Source organism: Acinonyx jubatus, chromosome B4 (genome assembly GCF_027475565.1).
Source record: "Acinonyx jubatus isolate Ajub_Pintada_27869175 chromosome B4, VMU_Ajub_asm_v1.0, whole genome shotgun sequence".
NCBI lineage: Eukaryota > Metazoa > Chordata > Mammalia > Carnivora > Felidae > Acinonyx > Acinonyx jubatus.
Window position 1 is genome coordinate 62,121,062 of NC_069387.1, and position 21,181 is coordinate 62,142,242.

The 21,181-nt window shown below is 40.3% G+C and overlaps 2 protein-coding genes across 3 annotated transcripts in view; both read right to left on the reverse strand.

Annotated features, from left to right (window-relative positions):
• Positions 1–457: 457 nt before the first annotated feature.
• IPO8 (importin 8) overlaps positions 458–21,181 on the reverse strand; it is an 84,161-nt gene continuing 63,437 nt past the window's right edge. For both annotated transcript variants that reach the window (XM_027035835.2, XM_053226106.1), the window contains exons 21-25: positions 19,731–19,951; positions 15,455–15,660; positions 12,660–12,863; positions 12,034–12,150; positions 458–2,411 (exon numbers count right to left, since the gene is read on the reverse strand). In XM_027035835.2, coding sequence (XP_026891636.1) covers positions 2,314–2,411; positions 12,034–12,150; positions 12,660–12,863; positions 15,455–15,660; positions 19,731–19,951 — 846 coding nt within the window. In that variant the 3' untranslated portion in view covers positions 458–2,313. The remainder of the gene's footprint in view (positions 2,412–12,033; positions 12,151–12,659; positions 12,864–15,454; positions 15,661–19,730; positions 19,952–21,181) is intronic.
• On the reverse strand, positions 15,667–18,508 carry LOC106977406 (BOP1 ribosomal biogenesis factor). The gene is given in 10 exon segments (XM_027036367.2): positions 15,667–16,458; positions 16,461–16,633; positions 16,636–17,047; positions 17,049–17,365; positions 17,368–17,514; positions 17,517–17,696; positions 17,699–17,761; positions 17,764–17,839; positions 17,842–18,241; positions 18,387–18,508. Coding segments are annotated over 10 exon segments (1,944 nt in total). The 3' UTR covers positions 15,667–16,404.

The following is a 21,181-nucleotide window of genomic DNA, read 5'->3' on the forward strand; positions in this document are numbered from 1 at the left end:
AGTCTGTTCTGCGAGTCTTTGGGTCATTTTCTGGGTTATTTACACTGATGTGGATTTTATCTAAGTGTATTCATGGTAGTAAGTGAGGTAAGGATCTTTCTACTCTGCCATCTTCCCTGGAAGTCCCCGTTCCACTCAACTTTGACCTCTCCTAATCTGATGACAGTCTATCAGAAAATGGCTCTCTTTCCAGCACCTTTTTTATTTTCCTTCAAAGTCCCGCTGTGGCTTAATGGCCTTAGCTTTTTCAGAGTTTGTATCTTTCTCCTCGGGATACCACAATTTATGAGATGGGCTCTAGCTCCCAACCGCTCCCCAGGCTCGTCGCTTCTGATGAGCCCTTGTTACCCTCCCAGGCCAACAGTTACCTTGCTCCACCTGCCCCTAAATAAGGATTTTTATCACCTGCTTAAAGCACCTCCACATTTCAGAAGATTTCACACAGAGGGGTTCAGAATCCTGGGAATCAGTCCATGTTTTATTTTACAGTACATTCATATAAGTTCCTGCATTTCCAAGGTAACCAGATCACATTCAGGTTAGCACTGCTGGTAACAAAATTATACAACTACCCTGGCTTCAAAAACAAGATAGGATGATACACATTAATATCTGTTTCCCTTTAATACTGTAGAAGACAATACCTCACAAAAATAAAATCACATGCCTTTTACAATCCAGTGTGAAGGCATATTTATGTTAAAAGAAACCATTTTAGACATGTGGAGAAGAGTTTCAAAGCTTAAGATATCTAAGATGCCCCCCCAGTGCCATCTGTCTCTTCTGTCAGCTGGCACATTCAATATCAATGCCTTGGGAAGAGAGGGACAGAGGAAAGCAAGGGACCATTTAGCTCTGAAACTCATGGCTTCTTAGGCTACTTCTGTAAAAACTACTTAAATAACCTAAAATGCTAAAAAGAGTTAATATTAACAAGGTATGGTAGTATAGGAAGCACCTGGAGAAAATTCCTCCAGTAACTGAGGGGAAATAGAAGCTGCAGACATTTCACAAAAATGGAAAACTGTATCACATCCAGTAATACATTAAGTTTGGAAAATACACTTTCACTTTACTGTACGAAAAGACTATGATCCATGTTCTAGTCTTGAATCTGTTCATAAAAAGAGCCACAGCCTCCATCTGCAATATTTTCTGTAGGCATCATTACCATCGAAGAGTGACCAATATCCCAACCCTTGAAGAATATAACAAGGCAAACTGAGCTATAATAAAGGCTAGAATGAATTAGGTAGGAGAAAATTCAGATGTGTGAGAAGTAGAAGTTAAATTCATTTGGGTCATTTTTTCTAGATAAAAAAGGTTAGAAAATGTTTTGGACCCAGGTCCAACATAGCTGGAATGATAAGTTGTTGAAAATGCAAGCCCCCATCCAGAAACCACGTGCTTAATGTAGCACCCTTCTCCCAGAAGTTCAATGTGCTTTTGTATTATTACCAATTCATTACATAATGAAGTACATGATTCAGAATATACTTGGACTTATTGTTAATTCCAATGACTAAAGAGTTCCTGCCACTTGCTGCCAAGAAATTTTTGAGTCCTTCACTTATTAGGTTATAAATGGAATTTATACTCATATTTTCTGACCCCAATAGAAACACCACCCCTTTCAAGGCTCAAATATATGATGGAAGAGGGAATAAGACACTTAGTAAGAAAGCCTCAAAACATACAATGAAAAACCAGAGCCAGTGCATGTTACAACCCCTGAAGACAGCCCCCAGCAGCAGGGTGAGCAAGGGGAGCAATGATGTTTTTGAAACCAGAGTGACTTGTAACTAACTGCCTAACAGTAAAATCACACAGTAAAATGCAGAATAAGTCAACAAATAGCCAAGGTTTACATTATATCTAGAAATATGTTTTATGCTTTAAAAAAAATTGCAATGCACTCCAAAAAAATTTTTCAGATAATTCATGTACAACAGAAGGCACTGTTATCCGCATAAATCCATTGATTCTGCATGGCAAAAACCTGAGACGTGCAATTCAATCCTTTAAATCCACCTTGGTCATTCATCCTTTGGAGAATATGATTTGTCCTTTTCAGTCCACTGATTTTGTTCTTCTTTAATTTCATACATTACAGTAGCTGCTTAGAATATATATTTCAGGGTGAGAAAGGTCAAAGGGGAAGAGGGAGTGGATAAATGTGCTGCCCAATGTCAGTTATCTGGCACAGCAGCAGGGTGCTGAAAAGCAGCTCACTGTCGTCCTCCCCTTGACCTTCACATTCCCCCGGTGAAGGAAAATATAGTGATGACATTCGGTAGGCTGATGTTCCTTCTTTCAGTTGTTGCTGGGCACAGTCCCAAAGTTAAATGCGGAGAGGACTCCTTTGTTTTCAAACGTGAAGCCTCCCTGTTGTTCAATCTTCTTCTTGGCCTCTAGTATTTGTCAAGAGAAAGGGAGGGGACAAAATTAGAGTATTTAAGGTGACAAAGTTGGAAATAACCTAAAATGAGCTAGATTTATTTATACTTAGCATTGTGAAGGACTGTGACTTATGATATTAGTTATCCTGCCCAACCAAGCATTAGCCTTTTTTGGTTTTAATTCTAGTGTAGTTAATATACAGTGTTATATTAGTTTCCGGTGTATAATATAGTGATTTAACACTTACACACAACACCCACTGCTCATCAAGGTAAGTATATTCCTGAACTCTTTCACCTATTTTGCCCCCCCCCCCCACACCTCCCCTCTGGTAACCATCTGTTTGTTCTCTTTAGTTACGAGTGGGTTTTTTGGTTTGTCTTTTTTTCCCCTTTGTCCATGTGTTTCTTAAATTTCGCATATGAGTGAAATCATATGGCATTTATCCTTCTCTGACTGGCTTATCTTGCTTGGCATTATACTCTCTAGATCCATCCGTATTGTTGCAAATGACAGGATTTCATTCTTATTTATAGCTGAATAATATTCCATTGTACATATATATACACAATTTCTTTATCCATTCACCTATTGATGGACACCTGGGCTGCTTCTATCAATTGGCTATTGTAAATAATAATAGCAATAAACACAGGGGTGTGTGTGTGTGTGTGTGTGTGTGTGTATATATATATGCATATATATACATATATACACATACATATATACATACATATATATACACTCATACATATATACACACATACATATATATACACACATACATGTACACATACATGTACATATACATATACATATCTTTGATTAGTGTTTTTGTATTCCTTATAGCTAAATACCCAGTAGTGCAATTACTGGATCATATGGTAGTTCTATTTTTCACTTTTTGAGGAACCTCCATACTGTCTCCCACAGTGGCTGCACCAATTTGCATTCCCATCAACAGTGCACAGGGTTTCCTTTTTCTCTACATCCTTGACAACACTTGTTGTTTCTTGTGTTTTTTATTCTAGCCAGTCTGATAGGTGTAAGGTGATGTCTCATCATGCTTTTGATTTGCATTTCTCTGATGATGAGTGATGCTGAGCATCTTTTTACACTGTCTGTTGGCCATCTGGATATCTTCTTTGGACAAATGTCTGTTCAAGTGTTCTGACCATTTTTTAAATGGATTGTTTTCTGGGTGTTATGTTGTATGAATAACTTACACTAACCATTTACTGGACTGTCATTTGCAAATCTCTTTCCCATTCAGTAGGCTTTTAGTTTTGTTGGTTGTTTCCTTTGCTGTGCAGAAGTTTTTATCATGATGTAATCCCAACAGTTTATTTTTGATTTTGTTTCCCTTACCTCAGGAAACTGATCTAGAGAGACGTTATAGACATCAGGTATAGCTGATGTCAGAAAAATTACTGCCTGTACTCTCTTCTGTAAGTTTATGGTTCCAGGTCTCCCATTTATGTCCTTAATATATTTTGAGTTTATTTTTGTATATGGTGTAAGAAAGTGGTCCACTTTTCCCAAAACTATTGAAGAGACTCTGTTCTATTGCATATTCTTGCCTCCTTTGTCACAGATTTACTGGCCATATAATTATGCGTTTATTTATGAGCTTTCCGTTCTTCATCTTGATCTGTGTGTCTATTTTTGTGCCAGTACCATACTGTCTTGATTACTACAGCTTTGTAATATACCTTGGAATCTGGGATTGTGATACCTCCAGTTTTTTCTTTTTCAAGACTGCTTTATTTGGGGTCTTCTGTGGTTCCACACAAATTTTAAGACTGTTTGTTCTAGGGGCACATGGGTGGCTCATTTGGTAAGCGTCCGACTTCAGCTCCAGTCATGATCTCACAGTTCACAAGTTTGAGCCCTGCATCGGGCTCTATGCTGACAACTCAGAGCCTGGAGCCTGCTTCAGATTCTGCGTCTCCCTCTCTTTCTGCACCTCCCCTGCTCCCTTTCTCTCAAAAATAAATATAACATTAAAAATAATTTTAAAAAAAGATTGTTGTAGTTCTGTGAAAACTACTGTTGGTACTTTGATAGGGATTGCCTTAAATCTGTAGATTGCTTTGAGTAGTATGGACTTTTTAACAACATTCTTCCAATGTTTTATACTTTTCAAACTATAGGTCTTTTACCTTCTTGGTTAAGTTTATTCCTAAGTATTTTACTCTTTTTGGTGTGATTGTAAATGGGATTGTTTTCTTAATTTCTCTGACATTTCATTATAAGTGTATACAAATGCATGTTGATTTTGTATCCCACGACCTTAATGAACTCATTTATCAGTTCTAGTAGTTCTTCAATGGAGTCTTTAAGTTTTCTATGTATACAATCCCATGTTATCTGCAAATAGTGAAAGTTTTACTTCCTCCTTATGAATTTGGATGCCTTTATCCCTTTTTGTCTCAAGCTGTGGCTAGAACTTGCAGTACTATGTTGAATAAAAGTGGTGAGAGTGGACATCCTTGTCTTGTTCCTGATCTTAGAAGAAAAACTGTTTTTCACCATTCAGTCTGATGTTAGCTGTGGGTTTTTCACATGTAGTCTTTATTATATTGAGCTATGTTCCATCTACCACTTTGTTGAATGTTATTATCATGAATGGATGTTGTACTTTGTCAAATGTTTTTTCTGCATCTACTGAAATGATCATATGGTTTTTATACTTTGTCTTATTAATGTGATATATCACATTGGTTGATTTGCAAGTATCGAACCACTCTTGCATCCTGGGAATAAATCTCACTTGATTGTGATGAATGATTTTTTTTAACATAGTGTTGGATTTAGTGTGCTAATATTTTGTTGAGGATTGTTGAATCTGTCTTCACCAGAGATATTGGCCTGGTAGTTCTTTTTGTGGTATCTTTATCTGGTTTTGGTATCAAAGTAATGCTGGCCTCATGGAATGAATTTGGAAGTTTTGCCTCCTCTTCTATTTCTTTGAAAAGTTTAAGAAGAATAGGTATTAACTCTTCTTTAAATGTCTGGTAGAATTCACCTGTGAAGTCATGTGGTCCTGGACTTTTGTTTGTTGGGAGTCTTTTGATTACTGATTCAATTTCATTGCCAGTAACTGATCTGTTCAAATAGTCTATCTCTTCCTGGTTCAGTTTTGGGAGAACTGGTTCAGTACTGGCAATGTTTCTAAGAAGTTACCCATTTCTTATAGGTTGTCCAATTCATTGGCATATAATTTTTCACAATATTCTCTTACAATCCTTTGTATTTCTGTGGTGTTACTTCTCCTCTTTCATTTCTGATTTTGAGTCCTTTCTCTCTCTGATGGGTACAGCTAAAGGTTTGTTAATTTTTGTTGATCTTTTCACAGAACCAGCTCCTGGTTTTATTGATCTATTGTTTTTCAGTTTCTATATCATTTATTTCTGCTCTAATCATTATTATTTCCTTCCTTCTGCTAGTTTGGGGATTTGTTCTTTTTTTCTTGTTTCCTCGGGTGTAAGGTTAAGATTTTTCTTGTTTCTTGAAGTAGACTGGTATCATTATTATCTTCTCTGTTGAGGATGACTTTTGCTGCTCCCAACAATCTTTGACCACTGTGTTTTCATTTTCATTTGTCTCCATGTATCTTTTTATTTCTTCTTTGATTTCTTGGTTGACTCATTCATTATTTAGTAGCATGTTATTTAATCTCCATGTACTTGTGTTCTTTCCAGGTTTTTTCTTGTGGTTCATTTCTACTTTCATAGCATTCTGCTCAGAAAAGATGCATATGACTTCAATCTTTTTGAATTTGTCAAAACTTGTTTTGTGGCCTGATACGTGATCTACTGTGGAGAATGTTTCATGTGCAGTTGAAAAAAATGTGTATTCTGCCGTTTTAGGACAGAAGGTTCTGAATATATCTGTTAAATCCATCTGATCCAGTATGTCCTTCAAAGCCATTATTTCCATCTTGATTTCCTGTTTGGATATCTCTTCTTTGATATGGGGGGGGGGGGGGGGGTCTTGGAGTCCCTTCCTATTACTGTATTACTATCAGTTAATAACAAATAAAGGAACTAATTGTTTCATGTATTTGTGTGTTCCCATGTTGGGTGCATAAATATTTACAACTGTTTTATCTTCTTATTGTTCCCTTTAAAATTATGTAGGGTCCTTTCTTTGTCTCTTGTTAAGTCTTTGTTTTAACATCTATTTTCCCCAATATAAATATTGCTACCCTGGCTTTCTTTTTGCTTCCATTTGCATGATAACTGTTTTTCCTTCAGTCTGCACATGCCTTTGGGTCTGAAATGAGTCTCTTGAAGGCAGTATATAGATGGGTCTTGTTTTTTCATCTGTTCCATCACTCTCAGTCTTTGACTAGAGAATTTATTCCATTTATTTTTTAGGGTTTTTTTTAATGTTTTATTTTTGAGACAGAGACAGAGCATGAGCAGGGGAGGGGCAGAGAGAGGGGGAGACACAGAATCCGAAGCAGGCTCCAGGCCCTGAGCTCTCAGCACAGAGCCCGATGCAAGGCTCAAACTCACAAACCACGAGATCATGACCTGAGCCGAAGTCGGACACTTAACCGACTGAGCCACCCAGGTGCCCCTAGTCCATTTGAAGTAATTATTTATAGGTATGTATTTATTGCCATTTTGTGACTTGTTTTGTGGTTATTTTTGTAGTTCTTCTCCATTCCTTTCTTCCCTTGCTCTCTTCCCTCCCCAAAAGCTGGCTTTCTTTAGTGATATACTTGGATTCCTTTCTCTTTATTTTTTGCATATTACTGGTTTTGATTTGTGGTTACCATTAGGTTTGTATATAACATCTGCTATATATAGCAGTCTATGTTAAGTTGATGGTCACTTAAGTTTGAAACCATTCTTTAGTCCTGTCCTTCCCCCGCCCCCCGCATATATTAGGTATATGGTGTCATACTTTATATCCTTTTGTGAGTCTTTTACTGGTATTTACAGATATAGTTATTTTTACTTCTTTTGTGTGCTTCCTACTTTTATTACTCATGGTTTTTGTTTTCCACTAAAAGAGTCCCCTTTAACATTTCTTGTAGTGCTGGTTTAGTGGTCATGAATTTCTTTAACTTTTGTTTGGGAACCTCTTTATCTCTCCTTCTATTCTGCATGATAGCCTTGCTGGATAGAATATTATTGGTGGCAGATTTTTTTCCTTCCAGCACTCTAAATATATCTTGTCGCTCGCATCTGGCCTGCAAAATTTCTGCTGAAAAATCCACTGATAGCCTTGTACATAACTTTCTCCTTCTCTGTTGCTGCTTGTAAAATTCTCTTTGTCACTACTTTTTGCCATCTTAATTGCTATGTATCTTGAAATGGACCTCCTTTGGTTGTTTTTGTTGGGAAATCTCTGTACCTCCTGGATCTGGATTTGTTTTCTTCCCCAGATTGGGGAAGCTTTCAGCTATTATTTCTTCAAATGAACTTTCTGCCCCCTTTTCTCTCTTCTTCTGGCATCCCTATAATGTGAATGTTATCAAACCTGATGGAGTCACTGAGTTCCCTAAGTCTATTCTCATTTTGCATAATTTGTCTTCCTCTCACCCGCTCACCTTAATTTCCATTATTCTGTCCTCCAGGTCACCGATCCATTCTGTTTCCTCTAGTCTACTATTTATTCCACTTACTGTAATTTTAATTTCAATTATCATGTTCTTCATCTCTGACTGGTTCTTTTTCATTGTTTTCTCTGTTAAAAATCCTCCACTGTTACTTCAAGTCCAGCAAGTATCTTTATGACCATTACTTTAATTTCTCTATCAAGCATATTACTTATCTCTGTTTGGCTTAGGTGTCTTGCTATTGTTTTTTCCTTTTCTTTCATTTGGGACATATTTCTCTGTCTCATTTTGTGTAACTTTCTGTGTTTCTCTGTGTTAGGAAATTCAGCTACATCTCTTGCTCTTGAAAGTAGTGGGTAGAGCATGGCATGCAGTTTTAACAAGGTGGTGCTGGTCCTCTGCCAGAGGGGATGTGTCTCTGCCCTGGAGACCATGGCTGGCCAGACCGATCTGCAAAGCATGCAGAGGCAGGGTGCACAGTGTGTGTGTGTTGGTTTTTTTTTAATTTACATCTAAGTTAGTTAGCACATAGCACAAAGATTTCAGGGGTAGATTCCTTAATGCCCCTTACCCATTTAGCCCAACCCCCCTCCCACAACGCTTCCAGTAACCCTCTGTTTGTTCTCCATATGTAAGAGTCTCTTATGTTTTGTCCCCCTCCCTGTTTTTATATTATTTTTGCTTCTCTTCCCTTGTGTTCATCTGTTTTGCATCTTAAAGTCTTCATATGAATGAAGTCATATGATATTTGTCTTTCTCTATTTTCGCCTAGCATAATACCCTCTAGTTCCATCCACGTAGTTGCAATTGGCAAGATTGCATTCTTCTTGATTGCTGACTAATACTCCATTGTGTGTGTTTGTGTGTGTGTATACACACACACACACACACCCCACATCTTCTTTATCCATTTATCCATCGATGGACATTTGGGCTCTTTCCATACTTTGGTTATTGTCAATAGTGCTGCTATAAACAGTGGGGTGCATGCGTCCCTTCGAAACAGCACACCTGTATCCCTTGGATAAATACCTAGCAGTGCAATTGCTGGGTTGTAGGGTAGTTCTATTTTTGGATTTTTGAGGAACCTCCATCCTGTTTTCCAGGGTGGCTGCACCAGTTTGCATCCCCACCAGCAGTGCAAAAGAAATCCTCTTTCTCTGCATCCTTGCCAATATATGATGTTGCCTGAGTTGTTAATGTTAGCCATTCTGACAGGTGTGAGGTGGTATCTCATGGTGGTTTTGATCTGTATTTCCCGGATGATGAGTGATGTTGAGCATTTTTTCATGTGTCAGTTGGCCATCTGGATGTCTCTGGAGAAGTGTCTATTCATGCCTTTTGCCCATTTCTTCACTGGATTGTTTTTGGGGTGTTGAGTTTGATAAGTTCTTGATAGATTTTGGACACTGGGGCGCCTGGGTGGCTCAGTCAATTAAGCGTCTGACTTCGGCTCAGGTCATGGTTTCACGGTTCGTGGGTTCGAATCCTGCACCAGGCTCTGTGCTGACAGCTCAGAGCCTGCAGCCTGCTTCGAATTCTGTGTCTCCCTCTCTCTCTGCCCCTCCCCTGCTCATACTCTGTTTCTGTCTCTCAAAAATAAATAAATATTTTAAAAAATTATAGATTTTGGATGCTAACCCTTTGTCTGATATGTCATTTGCAAATATCTTCTCCCATTCCATTGGTTGCCTTTTAGTTTTGATGATTGTTTCCTTTGCTGTGCAGAAGCTTTTTATTTTGATGAGGTTCCAATAGTTCATTTTTGCTTTTGTTTTCCTTTGCTCTGGAGACGTGTTGAGTAAGAAGTTGCTGTGGCCAAGATCAAAGAGGTTTTTGCCTGCTTTCTCCTCGAGGATTTTCCTGTCTTACATTTAGGTCTTTTATCCCCTTAGTTTGAGTTTATTTTTGTGTATGGTGTAAAAAAGTGGTCCAGGTTCACTTAACAGCATGTTGCTGTCCAGTTTCCCCAGCAACATTTGCTGAAGTGACAGTCTTTTTTTCCATTGGATATTCTTTCCTGCTTTGTCAAAGATTAGTTAGCCATACATTTGTGGGTCCATTTCTGGGTTTTCTATTCTGTTCCATTGATCTGAGTGTCTGCTTTTGTGCCAGATCTGTTCGTGTTATCTTGATGATTACAGCTTTATAATACAGCTTAAAGTCCAGGATTGTGATGCCTCCTGCTTTGGTTTTCTTTTATCAAGATTGCTTTGGCTATTCAGGGTCTTTTCTGGTTCCATACAAATTTTAGGATTATTTGTTCTAGCTCTGTGAAGAATGCTGGTGTTATTTTGATAGGTATTGCCATGAATATGTAGATTGCTTTGGGTAGTGTTAACATTTTAACAATATTTGTTCTTCCTATCCAGGAGCATGGAATCTTTTTCCATTTTTTTGTGTCTTCTTCAATTTCTTTCATAAGCTTTCTATAGTTTTCAGTGTATAGATTTTTCACCTCTTTGGTTAGATTCCTAGGTATTTTATAGTTTTTGGTGCAGGGTGCACAGTTTTAATAAGGTTCTTGCGTCCTCCACAGGTGACCAGCTGCCACTGCTGGGACTGAGACCCCGCAATGCGCACAGTAGAGAGGCATGGTGTTGGCAGTTTGCAATGGTCTTCTAGGGAAGGGGGCCCACAGCACCAGAACTGAGGCAGGCCCAGCTAAAAAGGGTGGGGCATAGTATAAACAAGTTAGGTAGTGAATGCCAGCTCCAGGCTGGTTCCTGCAGGTGTCTGAGTGTTTATGCCGGAGGGCAAGGAAGGGAAATGGCACCCACCAGCTCCTTGTTCCTGGAGGTGTCTTCCAGCAATCTCAGTCTCTCTGGGACACACAAATGCCCTCTTGTATGCCCCGGGCATTTTTCAAAGTACTGCTTCTATGCTGTGTTTCTGCAGGCTGTGCTGTCTTTAAAGGGATGAGGACTCAGTTTCCTATCACCCTCCAGACTCTCCCAGAACTGAACCTGCTGACTGTCAGAACTCATGAAATTTGGTCCCTCTGGTTTCCAAAGCCAAACGTTATAGGGATTCATCTTCCCATGCAAGCTCGCACCATGATGGTCTGTTCTCTCTCGTCTCCACACCTGCGGATCCCTCCCTCCAGTGGACAGACCCATAGTCCATTTAGCTTCCCACTGCATCTCCACTCTTCTATCCTCTCTGATGTGGACTCTTCTCTACATTTAGTTGTAGAGTTTGTTCTGCCGTCTCTGGGTCATTTTCTGGGTTATTTACCCTGATGTGAGCGTTACCTAGTTGTATCTGTGGGGTGACGTGAGCTCAGGATCCACCCATTGGAAGTCCCTGAGTATCAGCTTTTAATAGGGCTATGTCAGTAAGTAGTTATGTTACTATTACAGAAAAACTGCTAAAAATGAACAAAATGGAAAAACTTTACCTCCCCCAACTTCCAGGAAAAATGACAAAATGAAAAAGTGCAAAGTGGTTTTTTTAATAGTTCTATAGGCTACTGCTGAAAGTGTACCCAGAATTCTCCTGATACCGACTCTGTGCAGGGCTGACAAGAGAACTCTATGCAGAAGAACTTAGGTTCTAAATTCCAGGTGCCTATTCCATGTTTTGCACTAAAGTATTTTTGTAATTACAATTTTTTTTCCACTGATTTTCTAGGAGTGACCATAATAATATCTGCATAGAACAATTTCTCCAAGTCAAAAACTGAAAATCAACAAGAATCACTAACATGTAAATCCCAGCAAAAGAAATGAAGAGTGTTTCTTTTCCAGGAAGACAAGCTCCTTGTAAGAATTCATGAAGTGAACTGGCTCCAAAACAGAGGGTAAGTACATGAATACCACCACCACTAAAAGACACCTATTAATGCACAGGGTTTTGCAGAGCTAAGATATCATGATCAGTGATTAAAAAAAAAAAAATCATACAATAATAATTATCTTGAAAGGCTGGCCTCTAACAATTTTTAAAACAGTCTTTATGTGCCACAAGGCTCATTAAGAAGGTAAGAAGGTTGCTCATTAATAAGACTGACTACTGGCACGCTGATGCCCTCCAATCTGGGAATGCAGCTGGCTGACCTGCTACTGTCCTCCGGTGCTCTGCCAGGGTATACACCTCCTGCAGCGCCCTCCTCTGGTCCTCACTGAGCGGTGCCATCAGCAGCTGGTACCAGGCAGCATCCCGATTCTGCACAGCTGTTGCATTTGGGGAGTGTGTAGAAGAAGAAAAAGATAAGAGTCTAGTGAAAATTATCATTACAGAGAACAAAAGTACATGATCATTTCTGAGTACCCACTACATATCTAACCATGTGGGGCTATCAGAGGAAGGTTAGGACATTGCAAATCTCTGTGTTGCCCCAGTTCTCGACCTCCTTCGCCATCTCTTCCTCCTGGGGTTTTACTATGCTCCCTAAAATCCAGATCTTGGCAAACACCTCTATTCACATGCTACCATGTTCCGCCAGATTTTCCCCGTACCTGCAGTTTCGGCTTCACTCCCACACCAAGAACTCAAGTTAGTGCTTGAGGCAAAACCATGCTCTAAGCCTCCCAGATTTTTCCATTTGGACATCTCACCACAACTAAAACCAAACTTAACATCTAAACTGATTTTGGACAATTCCCAAAACAATTTTTAAACCGAAGGAAATAAAGAAAGAATTTAGAGAAAATATCTAAAAATTTAGGGAGTAAAGACATACTTAGCAGAGCTTGTGTAAAAATTTGATATTCATCCACACTATTGTCAAGGTCAAGTGGAGTGCTGAATCCCTCAAGGGCAGTTTCTTCCAACACTTCTTCATCCCAATCATCCTCCTCCTCCTCCTCATCTTCACCTCTTCCGTTATTCGACTGCATTGCTTGAGCGGTTACATTCGTCTCCTCTTCATCACTTGAAATCTCCTCTGGCAATCCATTAATTATTTAAAAAGAATCAGAACACAAAAGGACAAAACATAAAATTCCACAGAACAAAAATTATAAAATGACATTCTGGAAATGGAAAAACTACCGCCTATTTTTACATGAAATTCTAAAAATAAAACTTTATAGTTTGTTAAATTGAAAATGACTTTAGAGGCACCTGGGTGGCTCAGTCAGTTAAGCATCCAACTTCAACTCAGGTCATGATCTCATAGTTCGTGAGTTCTAGCCCCACATCAGGCTCTGTGCTGACAGCTCAGAGCCTGGAGCCTGCTTCAGATTCTTTGTCTCCTCCTCTCTCTGCCCCTCCCTGCTTGCACTCTTTCTCTCTCTCAAAACTAAATAAACATTTAAAAAAAAAATGACTTTATACTCCTCACTGAAAACAATTTCCAAGTAACCCTAAATCTATAGTCCACTGGACATTACTACTGTTTTGCTATGGCTGTCTCATATTCATTTATATAAAGATGCTAATTAATCAGAGTCCCAAGTTTTTTGTCAAAAAAATTGTGTAGTCAGTACATTTTTTTTAATGTTTATTTCTGAGAGAGAGAGAGTGCAAGCGGGGGAGAGGCAGAGAGAGGGAGATTTGAATCCAAAGCAGGCTCCAGGCTCTAAGCTGTCAGCACACAGCCTGATACAGGGCTCCAACTCACGAACCGCAAGATCATGACCTGAGCCGAAGTCGGACACTTAACTGACTGGGCCCCCGGCGCCCCAGTGCATGTGTTTTAGGTAACAATGAGTTCCCATTGAGAATTTGGGTCTCTCAACAGTTAATTCAGTTGATTACAAACTACTCAGAAGTGTTCAAATGAGGTCATTTCTGCTAATAGAAACATAAAAATACAGAAATAAAGAAAAAATAGCTACATGTGTGTTGAAAAGTGGAAAGCTGAATTGCATATCACCATGGATTCTGTTTCTATTTTCAGGGCTGATCTGTTCTAAGCAGTTAGCCCAATATTATAAATAACTGGAAGATAGTAAATGCAGAACAAAATCAACCCAAGACAGAAAAACCTAGAGTAAAACCCAAACCAGGCAGTATTATTCCAAAACTATTTCTATAAAACATACCACACTAAAGCACCTGAATTAAATGGCAAAGTAGTTTTAGGGATAAGGCAAGCAACAGAAGTTTTGATCATACATACACACACACACGTATATATACGTATATATGACACATATATATGACAAAAATAGCAAGAAATACCTTTCCTAATTAGTCATTCTATACTTAAGCACAAATTGAACAGGAAAGTCTGGAAAATTACCAGAAATTTTTTCTCACGTCATATTAGTTATAAGCCAACAGTTTACAAAACAAAAAATTAGAACTGAAAAAAAGAATTCTATAATTGTTGGCCTATACTTAGCAAAAGAATAAAAACCCTTCTAGTAAAGAAGTCCTACATAGAATTCCGGAAAGCAAATTAGATCAGAAGTTGTGCTCTATGTTAGGAGTTAGAGAAGAGTACCATTCCTCGTACCCAAACTAGGATGATGCGAATTAAATGCAAAATGTTTAAATCTACACTTGTATGTTTTACATGAAACATTCTGATTTTTCTCATTTAAAGAAATTCTGTTTTTAACAGATATCGTAAGTTTCTCAAATTCCACATAAGAGTGAAAACGTAAGAGAAGACCATGGGGGAAGGGAAGAAAACAAAAAATAGTTACAAATGGAGAGGGAGACAAACATAAGAGACTCTTAAATACAGAGCACAAACTGAAGGTTGATGGAAGCAGGGGGATGGGGAAAATGGGTGATGGGCACTGAAGAGGGCACTTGTTGGGATGAGCACAGGGTGTTGTATGTAAGAGATGAATCAAGGGAATCTACTCCTGAAGCCAAGAGCACACTGTATGCTAGCTAATTTGACAGTAAATTATATGAAGGAAGGGAGGGGAAGGGAAGGGGGAGAAATTCTGCTTTTAACTGGAAGAGGGAAAAAACTCCATTTGGAGTTGGATTAGGTTACTTCCTGCATGCAAGCAAGTAGTTTTGCAATTATCATCAAATAAAGATCTAATATCCTTGACTCTAACAATCTTATTCTGTCAATTAAGCAAATAACCTTCATTTATGTACTTTACTCCAAATTTAATAATACGTAAAACATAAGTTTCTCCCAATTACAATTTTTAAGAACCATTAAAAAAAAACATCAGGCATTCTATTAATCTGTTATACTGATACTTCCCTTAACTAATGGTTCATTGAATTCATGCTGCCGACTTCACAGAGACTATTGGCACAAACAAGAAAATGAAATACTGCTTCCTAACTCATTGTCAAAACTATTTGATTCTGTTATAAATGTATCTGAATTTCTCAGAGTTTAACAACATTCATTAAGCTCAAAAATTATTTAAATGTCAAAAAATTAACAGATTTAAATTTACATTACAGGATATGTCAACCAAACCCAAAATATTTGTTAAATGTGCAACAAGCCAAAGAATGTAACTGAATGATTCCAAATAGACTAAAATTCAGAGAAAATGCATGCTCAAATCAAAATCAATTCTAGCATTCATTACAATTAGAAGACTTTACCGTTTTCTTCCATATCAGCCTTCTCTGCTTTTGAGCGATCTTCCTGGTTTACCAGTTGTCTGGTAGCACAAACCTGCTTTAGGCCAAGGAAAAGGAAAAGAATTGAGGGTACAATCTGTCCCACCACAGCATCTACTGCAGGAGGTCGATTTTGCAATTCCAAAAGGATACTCAGTCCTATTATACACATCTTCCGGTCATGATGCCTACAAATCACAAAGAAAAAAATGTACGCATGAGAAATGAGGACAACTGAAGATTCTACAAGAACAAATGGCCAAGGTGATTTTTAAGGTTCACTCAATGGAATTATACAGAGGGATCCCCCATCTTGTACTATGTGAAATCCTATATAAACCAAGTTTTGTAAACCAACTATCATCAAAGAGCTATAAAAGTCTGTAATCAATGTGGTGAATCTTACTATAGTATCAATTTATAACTGATTTAAATGCTTTATCTGTGCCTTGGCATAACAAGTTCTATTAAAGCAGGAATACCTGTATTTGACAGCATAAAATTCCTATCCAATGGAAAAAAGGAAAAATTGAGACCGTGTCTTCATTAGATTGGTCTACAAGGTTTCTCAGCACACACACTGTACCCCCAGTGCCAAAAGCTATTCAGAAACTCAGCATATAATAAGCAAGCTAAACTTAATGACTATAAGTAAATCAATTAAATATACTCTGCTATAACATAGCATAAGGAAAATTTGATTCTGAAGGGAAAAAAATTTTTTTAATTTTTGAGAGAGAGGGAGAGACAAAGCACGAGCAGGGGAGGGGCAGAGGGAGAGAGGGAGGCTGAATCCGAAGCAGATGAAATGATGAATATATTGTAAGCTACTATTATTCGCATTGCTCTTTTTTTTCCCCCCAAGCTGGGCGAACACCTCTATTAAGATCCTGAGCAAACACATGGCCTGGCCCCTCAGGAAACAGGGTGGCTTAGGTGAAGAGGCAGATGGTGCCATTGGCCCCTGAGAAAACCCACAGCTGGGGCCAGGGGAGAAAGCCACATCCAGTACACCCAGGTCTTGGCTCAGCACGTGTCCCCACAGCACCTTCACAGGCACCAGCAGTTGGTTCTGCAGCAGGTCACTGGCAGACAATGACACTCCGTGGTCAGAGCTAGATGTGAAGACCTGGTACCAGGTGTGGAAGGCCACAGCCCTTGGGTCGTCCTGTGGTGCCTCACCACCCTGTACGGCTCACCAGAAAGGTCCAGATCAAACCACACCAGCTTGCTGTCATAGCTCCCACAGATGACCTTGTCCCCTGCAGGGTGCACTGCCAGGCTGGACACCCACTTACAGTTCGGTCTCAGCTTCTGGGTGAGCTCCTGGCACAGGAGATAGTAAAGGCAGATGCTGCACTGGAAAGTCACTAACACAAAGGACGGGACAGAGTAGAAGGCTACCCACAGCACCTGGCCATGGCTGCAGAAGGGGGTCTGCCTGCAGCGCCAGCTCAGCTAGTGGATCAGCACCTGTGTGTGGCCTGCAGGGGCCAGGACCACAGCCAAGAAGTCCCCACACCCATGCCAGGTCAACAGAGTCACAGGCTTCCCATGGCGAATGTGCAGCCACAGGTCCCCCCTGGCGTTTCTCCTCTGGGGCCTCCAGCCAGTAGGCAGGCTGAATGGCCGGCATCTCAGGTGGGATGAAGGCACACAGCAGCTGGTCCTCGCTGCCCACCACCAGCTGGGCCCCCAAGGCCAGGATCAGTAGCAGCACCACGTCCTCTACAGCCACAGCCACCAGGCAGATGGTGGTGTGAGTGTTCCGGCCAATACTCCTCAGCATACCCACAACGGGCACGGTCCTCATGCAGCGGGTGGCAGCCACCTCCCAGAGTCATAGTAAGCCATCGTCAGAGCCTGAAGCCAGCCACTGGCCCTCTCCAGGATGACACTAAGGTGGTGGACAAGGTTGCTGGGGCCTCTAGAGACGAGGACCTGACATGCGAGGAAAGGCTGCGGGTCCTGCAGCTGGGACAGTTTGGGGACGAGGTCTTCAGGGTTCACATTCACCCTCACCTTGCACTGCCGTGGACACAGTAGAGGTCAAGGCAGCATGTGAAGCATTCCTGGAGGAAACAGCTATACACAGGCACACCCCGCAGGTTCAGAAACTTGCGTGGCGGGAAGGTGGGCTTCCTCTCACCTGGCTCCCATTGCTCCCACACCTCTTCGCTGGGCAGATACGCAGGAGGTGGGCCGTAGAACTCAGTGTGACGCCGAGGACCAGCTTGGGAGTGGGTATGTGTATCTTGTGCTTATCCGGCCCAACATCGGGGTCTTCCACACCCACAGATTACTGAAGCTAGGGGTGGGGTTCTGGGGCCCGTGAAGCTGCATCTGGCCCATCTTAATGGCATTTGCCCCAAGTGAGAGACCCTCTCCTTCTCCACCAGGGATGGGATGACGCTGTGCTTGTCAGCAGGTCAGCTGGTTACTGAGTGGAACACCAGGTCCCCAGTGAAGAAGTCCATAGCCAGCTCATACGGATCGAAGCTCATGTCCCCCAACTGGCCCCTCTGCAGCCACCATGCCAGGGCTACCTGCTCATCAGTCAGCCATAAGTCGTGCCCTGTCATCCAGTCCTGCATCATGCACCGGTAGTCAGGATCATCCACTTTGTCCAGAACCTGGTCCAGCTTGTCACGAGTATGCAGGGGCTCGTAGCTGTGCCTGCCATCCGTGCCCAATGCCCATGCCCACCATGTTCCAGATGTCCTCTGTCCTTGGGGAAGAGGTCCCGGCCTGCACCTGTGGCCCAGTGGTCTTCTCCATCACTGCTGATCCTATCTTCTCCCTCTGCTGAGTCATCTTCACTCCTGTCACTGCTAGAATCTTCCAAGCCTGAGAACGTGCTCTCTGTCAGAGAAGCGACAATCTCTGCCATCCTGGAGGCTAGGAGGAGGGGCACAGATCAAAGAGAACTCCACCAGCTCCAACTCCAGCTCTGGCTCCAGTGACCGCTTCCCAGGCCGTGCCTGTGTCACAGCCACACGCCTGCCACACTACCCAGCCGGTCCCAGCCCACTGCATTGCCTGATTCAAGTTACTAAAGCCAAAGGAGTATATTATAACAGGAACTGCACTGGACCTGAGGATGCCCCCCAATAGGGGTGCACATTAGGTGTCAAGAGGATCACAGCAGGAAAGATGATTATCAAGTAGGACTCTAAAGAATCCAAGGAAGCATAAGCCAAGCCTGTCCAGTCTGTGCAATAGTAGAAATGGCCTTTCTATCTTTGGAAAACTGCTTCTAGATGCTAATAAAGAGAGAAGCATTCCAACTGCATAACTGTGAGTGACAAAGCCTCTGCTCCCTAAATCTTTGTCAGAGAAAACTTCAAGCACAATTTTTTAAAGTATGTTCTTCCCTTCAAGTCTTTAATAAAAAATCTAAATCAATGACAAATTCCAGTATCCTACAAGTAGAAAAACTAGAATGCACGCAGCAGCTTGTTAGTATCTTCCCCCACACCTGTTCTGCCATGCTAATTCACACCTCTATCACTTGGCAGTGTCCTGACTACTCCTACTGGAATTCTCCTTCCTCAGCATTTCTAAATGATATCATTTCTAAATGTTCTCTTACAAAACTTAAAAAACAAAACACTAGTTGTATCTAATGTTTTAAACAAATTAATTGCAATCTAGCTCAAATTCTAGCATAACAATCACTAATAGGTGTGGGGTCACTTGAGGTGGGCATGTACCTACTACTCGGCATCTCATTTTTCTTATGTTTGAGAAGTAGGAGAGTGCTTCACATGAAGACAAACTCTCGCACCAGGGAAGCACCCAAGCTACAACGAACAATCCTTCTTTCTGACCTCACATTTGAGAACAAGCTCCCTTGAGATCTGCAGAGTTCCAATATCCAATAACCTGGGCCAGTAAATCTTTACCAGACTGGCATTTTCCTTAGAAACCTGACCCCATTTAGAACGTTTTTACCTATACACACTTAATAGTCATGGAACCTGATGGACACTTAGTTCTCATTGCCTAAAAATCTAATGCTATCATGCAAGTAAAAAACAACTAGGGACAGACTATACCTAATTTTCAGAGCCTGCATTCTTTCCACTAGATTATACTACTGAAACACAGTTTAATTCTCTAAAAATTAAAATTTATGTTTACAATGCACTAAAAATAATCCTAAAAAATGAAAATTACCTCTTTATATGCTATTTTACATTTTTAAAATCAATGTTCCAGAAACAGAAATGTAGAGTAAAATTCAAAAGACACATACCCAAGAAAACAATCCGTATCGTTCATCCACTGATTTATAAACTGTACAGTTAACGGTCCAGGATTGTGAGGCAACTGAATTTGTTCTAAAGTATGTAGCAGCAAATCAGGGTTGTAGTACAAGGCAGCAATGGCAACCTGAAGACACATGGTGCGGAGCTCACTAGTTTTCACTCCTCGGGTTAGTCTCTCCAAAACAAGTTGAACAAAGAGAGGAATGCACTAGAGAAAACAATAAAGAAGAGAGTCAGCCATACACAGAGAAACCAGGTAACTTTTATAGAAAGCAGTATGTTGGTAGAGAGTATTCTCAAATAAGATACCCTTAAGGACAATTAAACCTTTGCTTACCTTGTTCTTATGGTATTAAACAAATTTATATTCTCATAAAGCCCAGAGATTAAATGGCCAAAAAGAGGTCCTAGAGCAGTGAGAGGAAGTCTCCTTCCCTTCTCTTTTTTAATGCTTATTTATTTATTTTGAAAGACAGAGTGAGGGAAGGGCAGAGGGAAAGGGAAAATCACAAGCAGTCTCCGTGCTGTCAGCGCAGAGCCTGATATGGGGCTCGATCTCACAAACTATGATCATGACCTGAGCCTAAACCGAGTCAGACACTTAATCAACTGGGCCACCCAGATGCCCCAACAAGTCTCCTTCCTTTTTGAGTGCAGATTACAGTGAAGACTATCCCACAAGAATCCACACTCAAATGATGGCAACAATCCAAATATAGACCCAGCCACTTCCACATTTAAGGTAAAATCACTAGGTTGGAATTTTTGTGAAATCAGATTAAATGGGACTTAAAAAATAAATAAACATGACATGACCAGAATTTCTCTTGAGAAAGAAAATTCCTAAGTCACAGAATGTAAAGTACAGCATGGTGACTACATTTCATAATGCTGTATTACAGCCACCTGGGTGGCTCAGTCAGTTAAGCATCTGACTTCAGCTCACGTCATGATCTCACAGTTCATGAGTTTGAGCCCTGCTTTGGTTGAGCCCTGCTTCTATCTCTCTCTCTCTCTGCCCCCTGTGGGATTCTCTCTCTCCCCCCCTCCCCTCTGCCCCTCCCTCACTTGCTCGCTCTCTCTCTCAAAAAACAATAGTAATGCTGTATTACATATTTGAAAGTTGCTAAGAGTAGATATTAAAAGATCTTATCACAAAGAAAAACAATTTGTAACTGTGTATGGTGCTGGATATAACTAGATTTATTGTGATCATTTTACAACATATATAAATATCAAATCATTATATTATCTCAATAAAATAAAAATAAGAAAATTCCTATTAATAGAAGACTGAAGAAAAAATGGTAGACTTCGCATTTGAAAATAAAGGCATCTGACTCCAATTCTACCACTGATGAACCACTTTCATTAGAAGTATTTCCTTTTTTAAAAATTTTTTAATGTTTTTATTTTATTTATTTATTTATTTATTTAT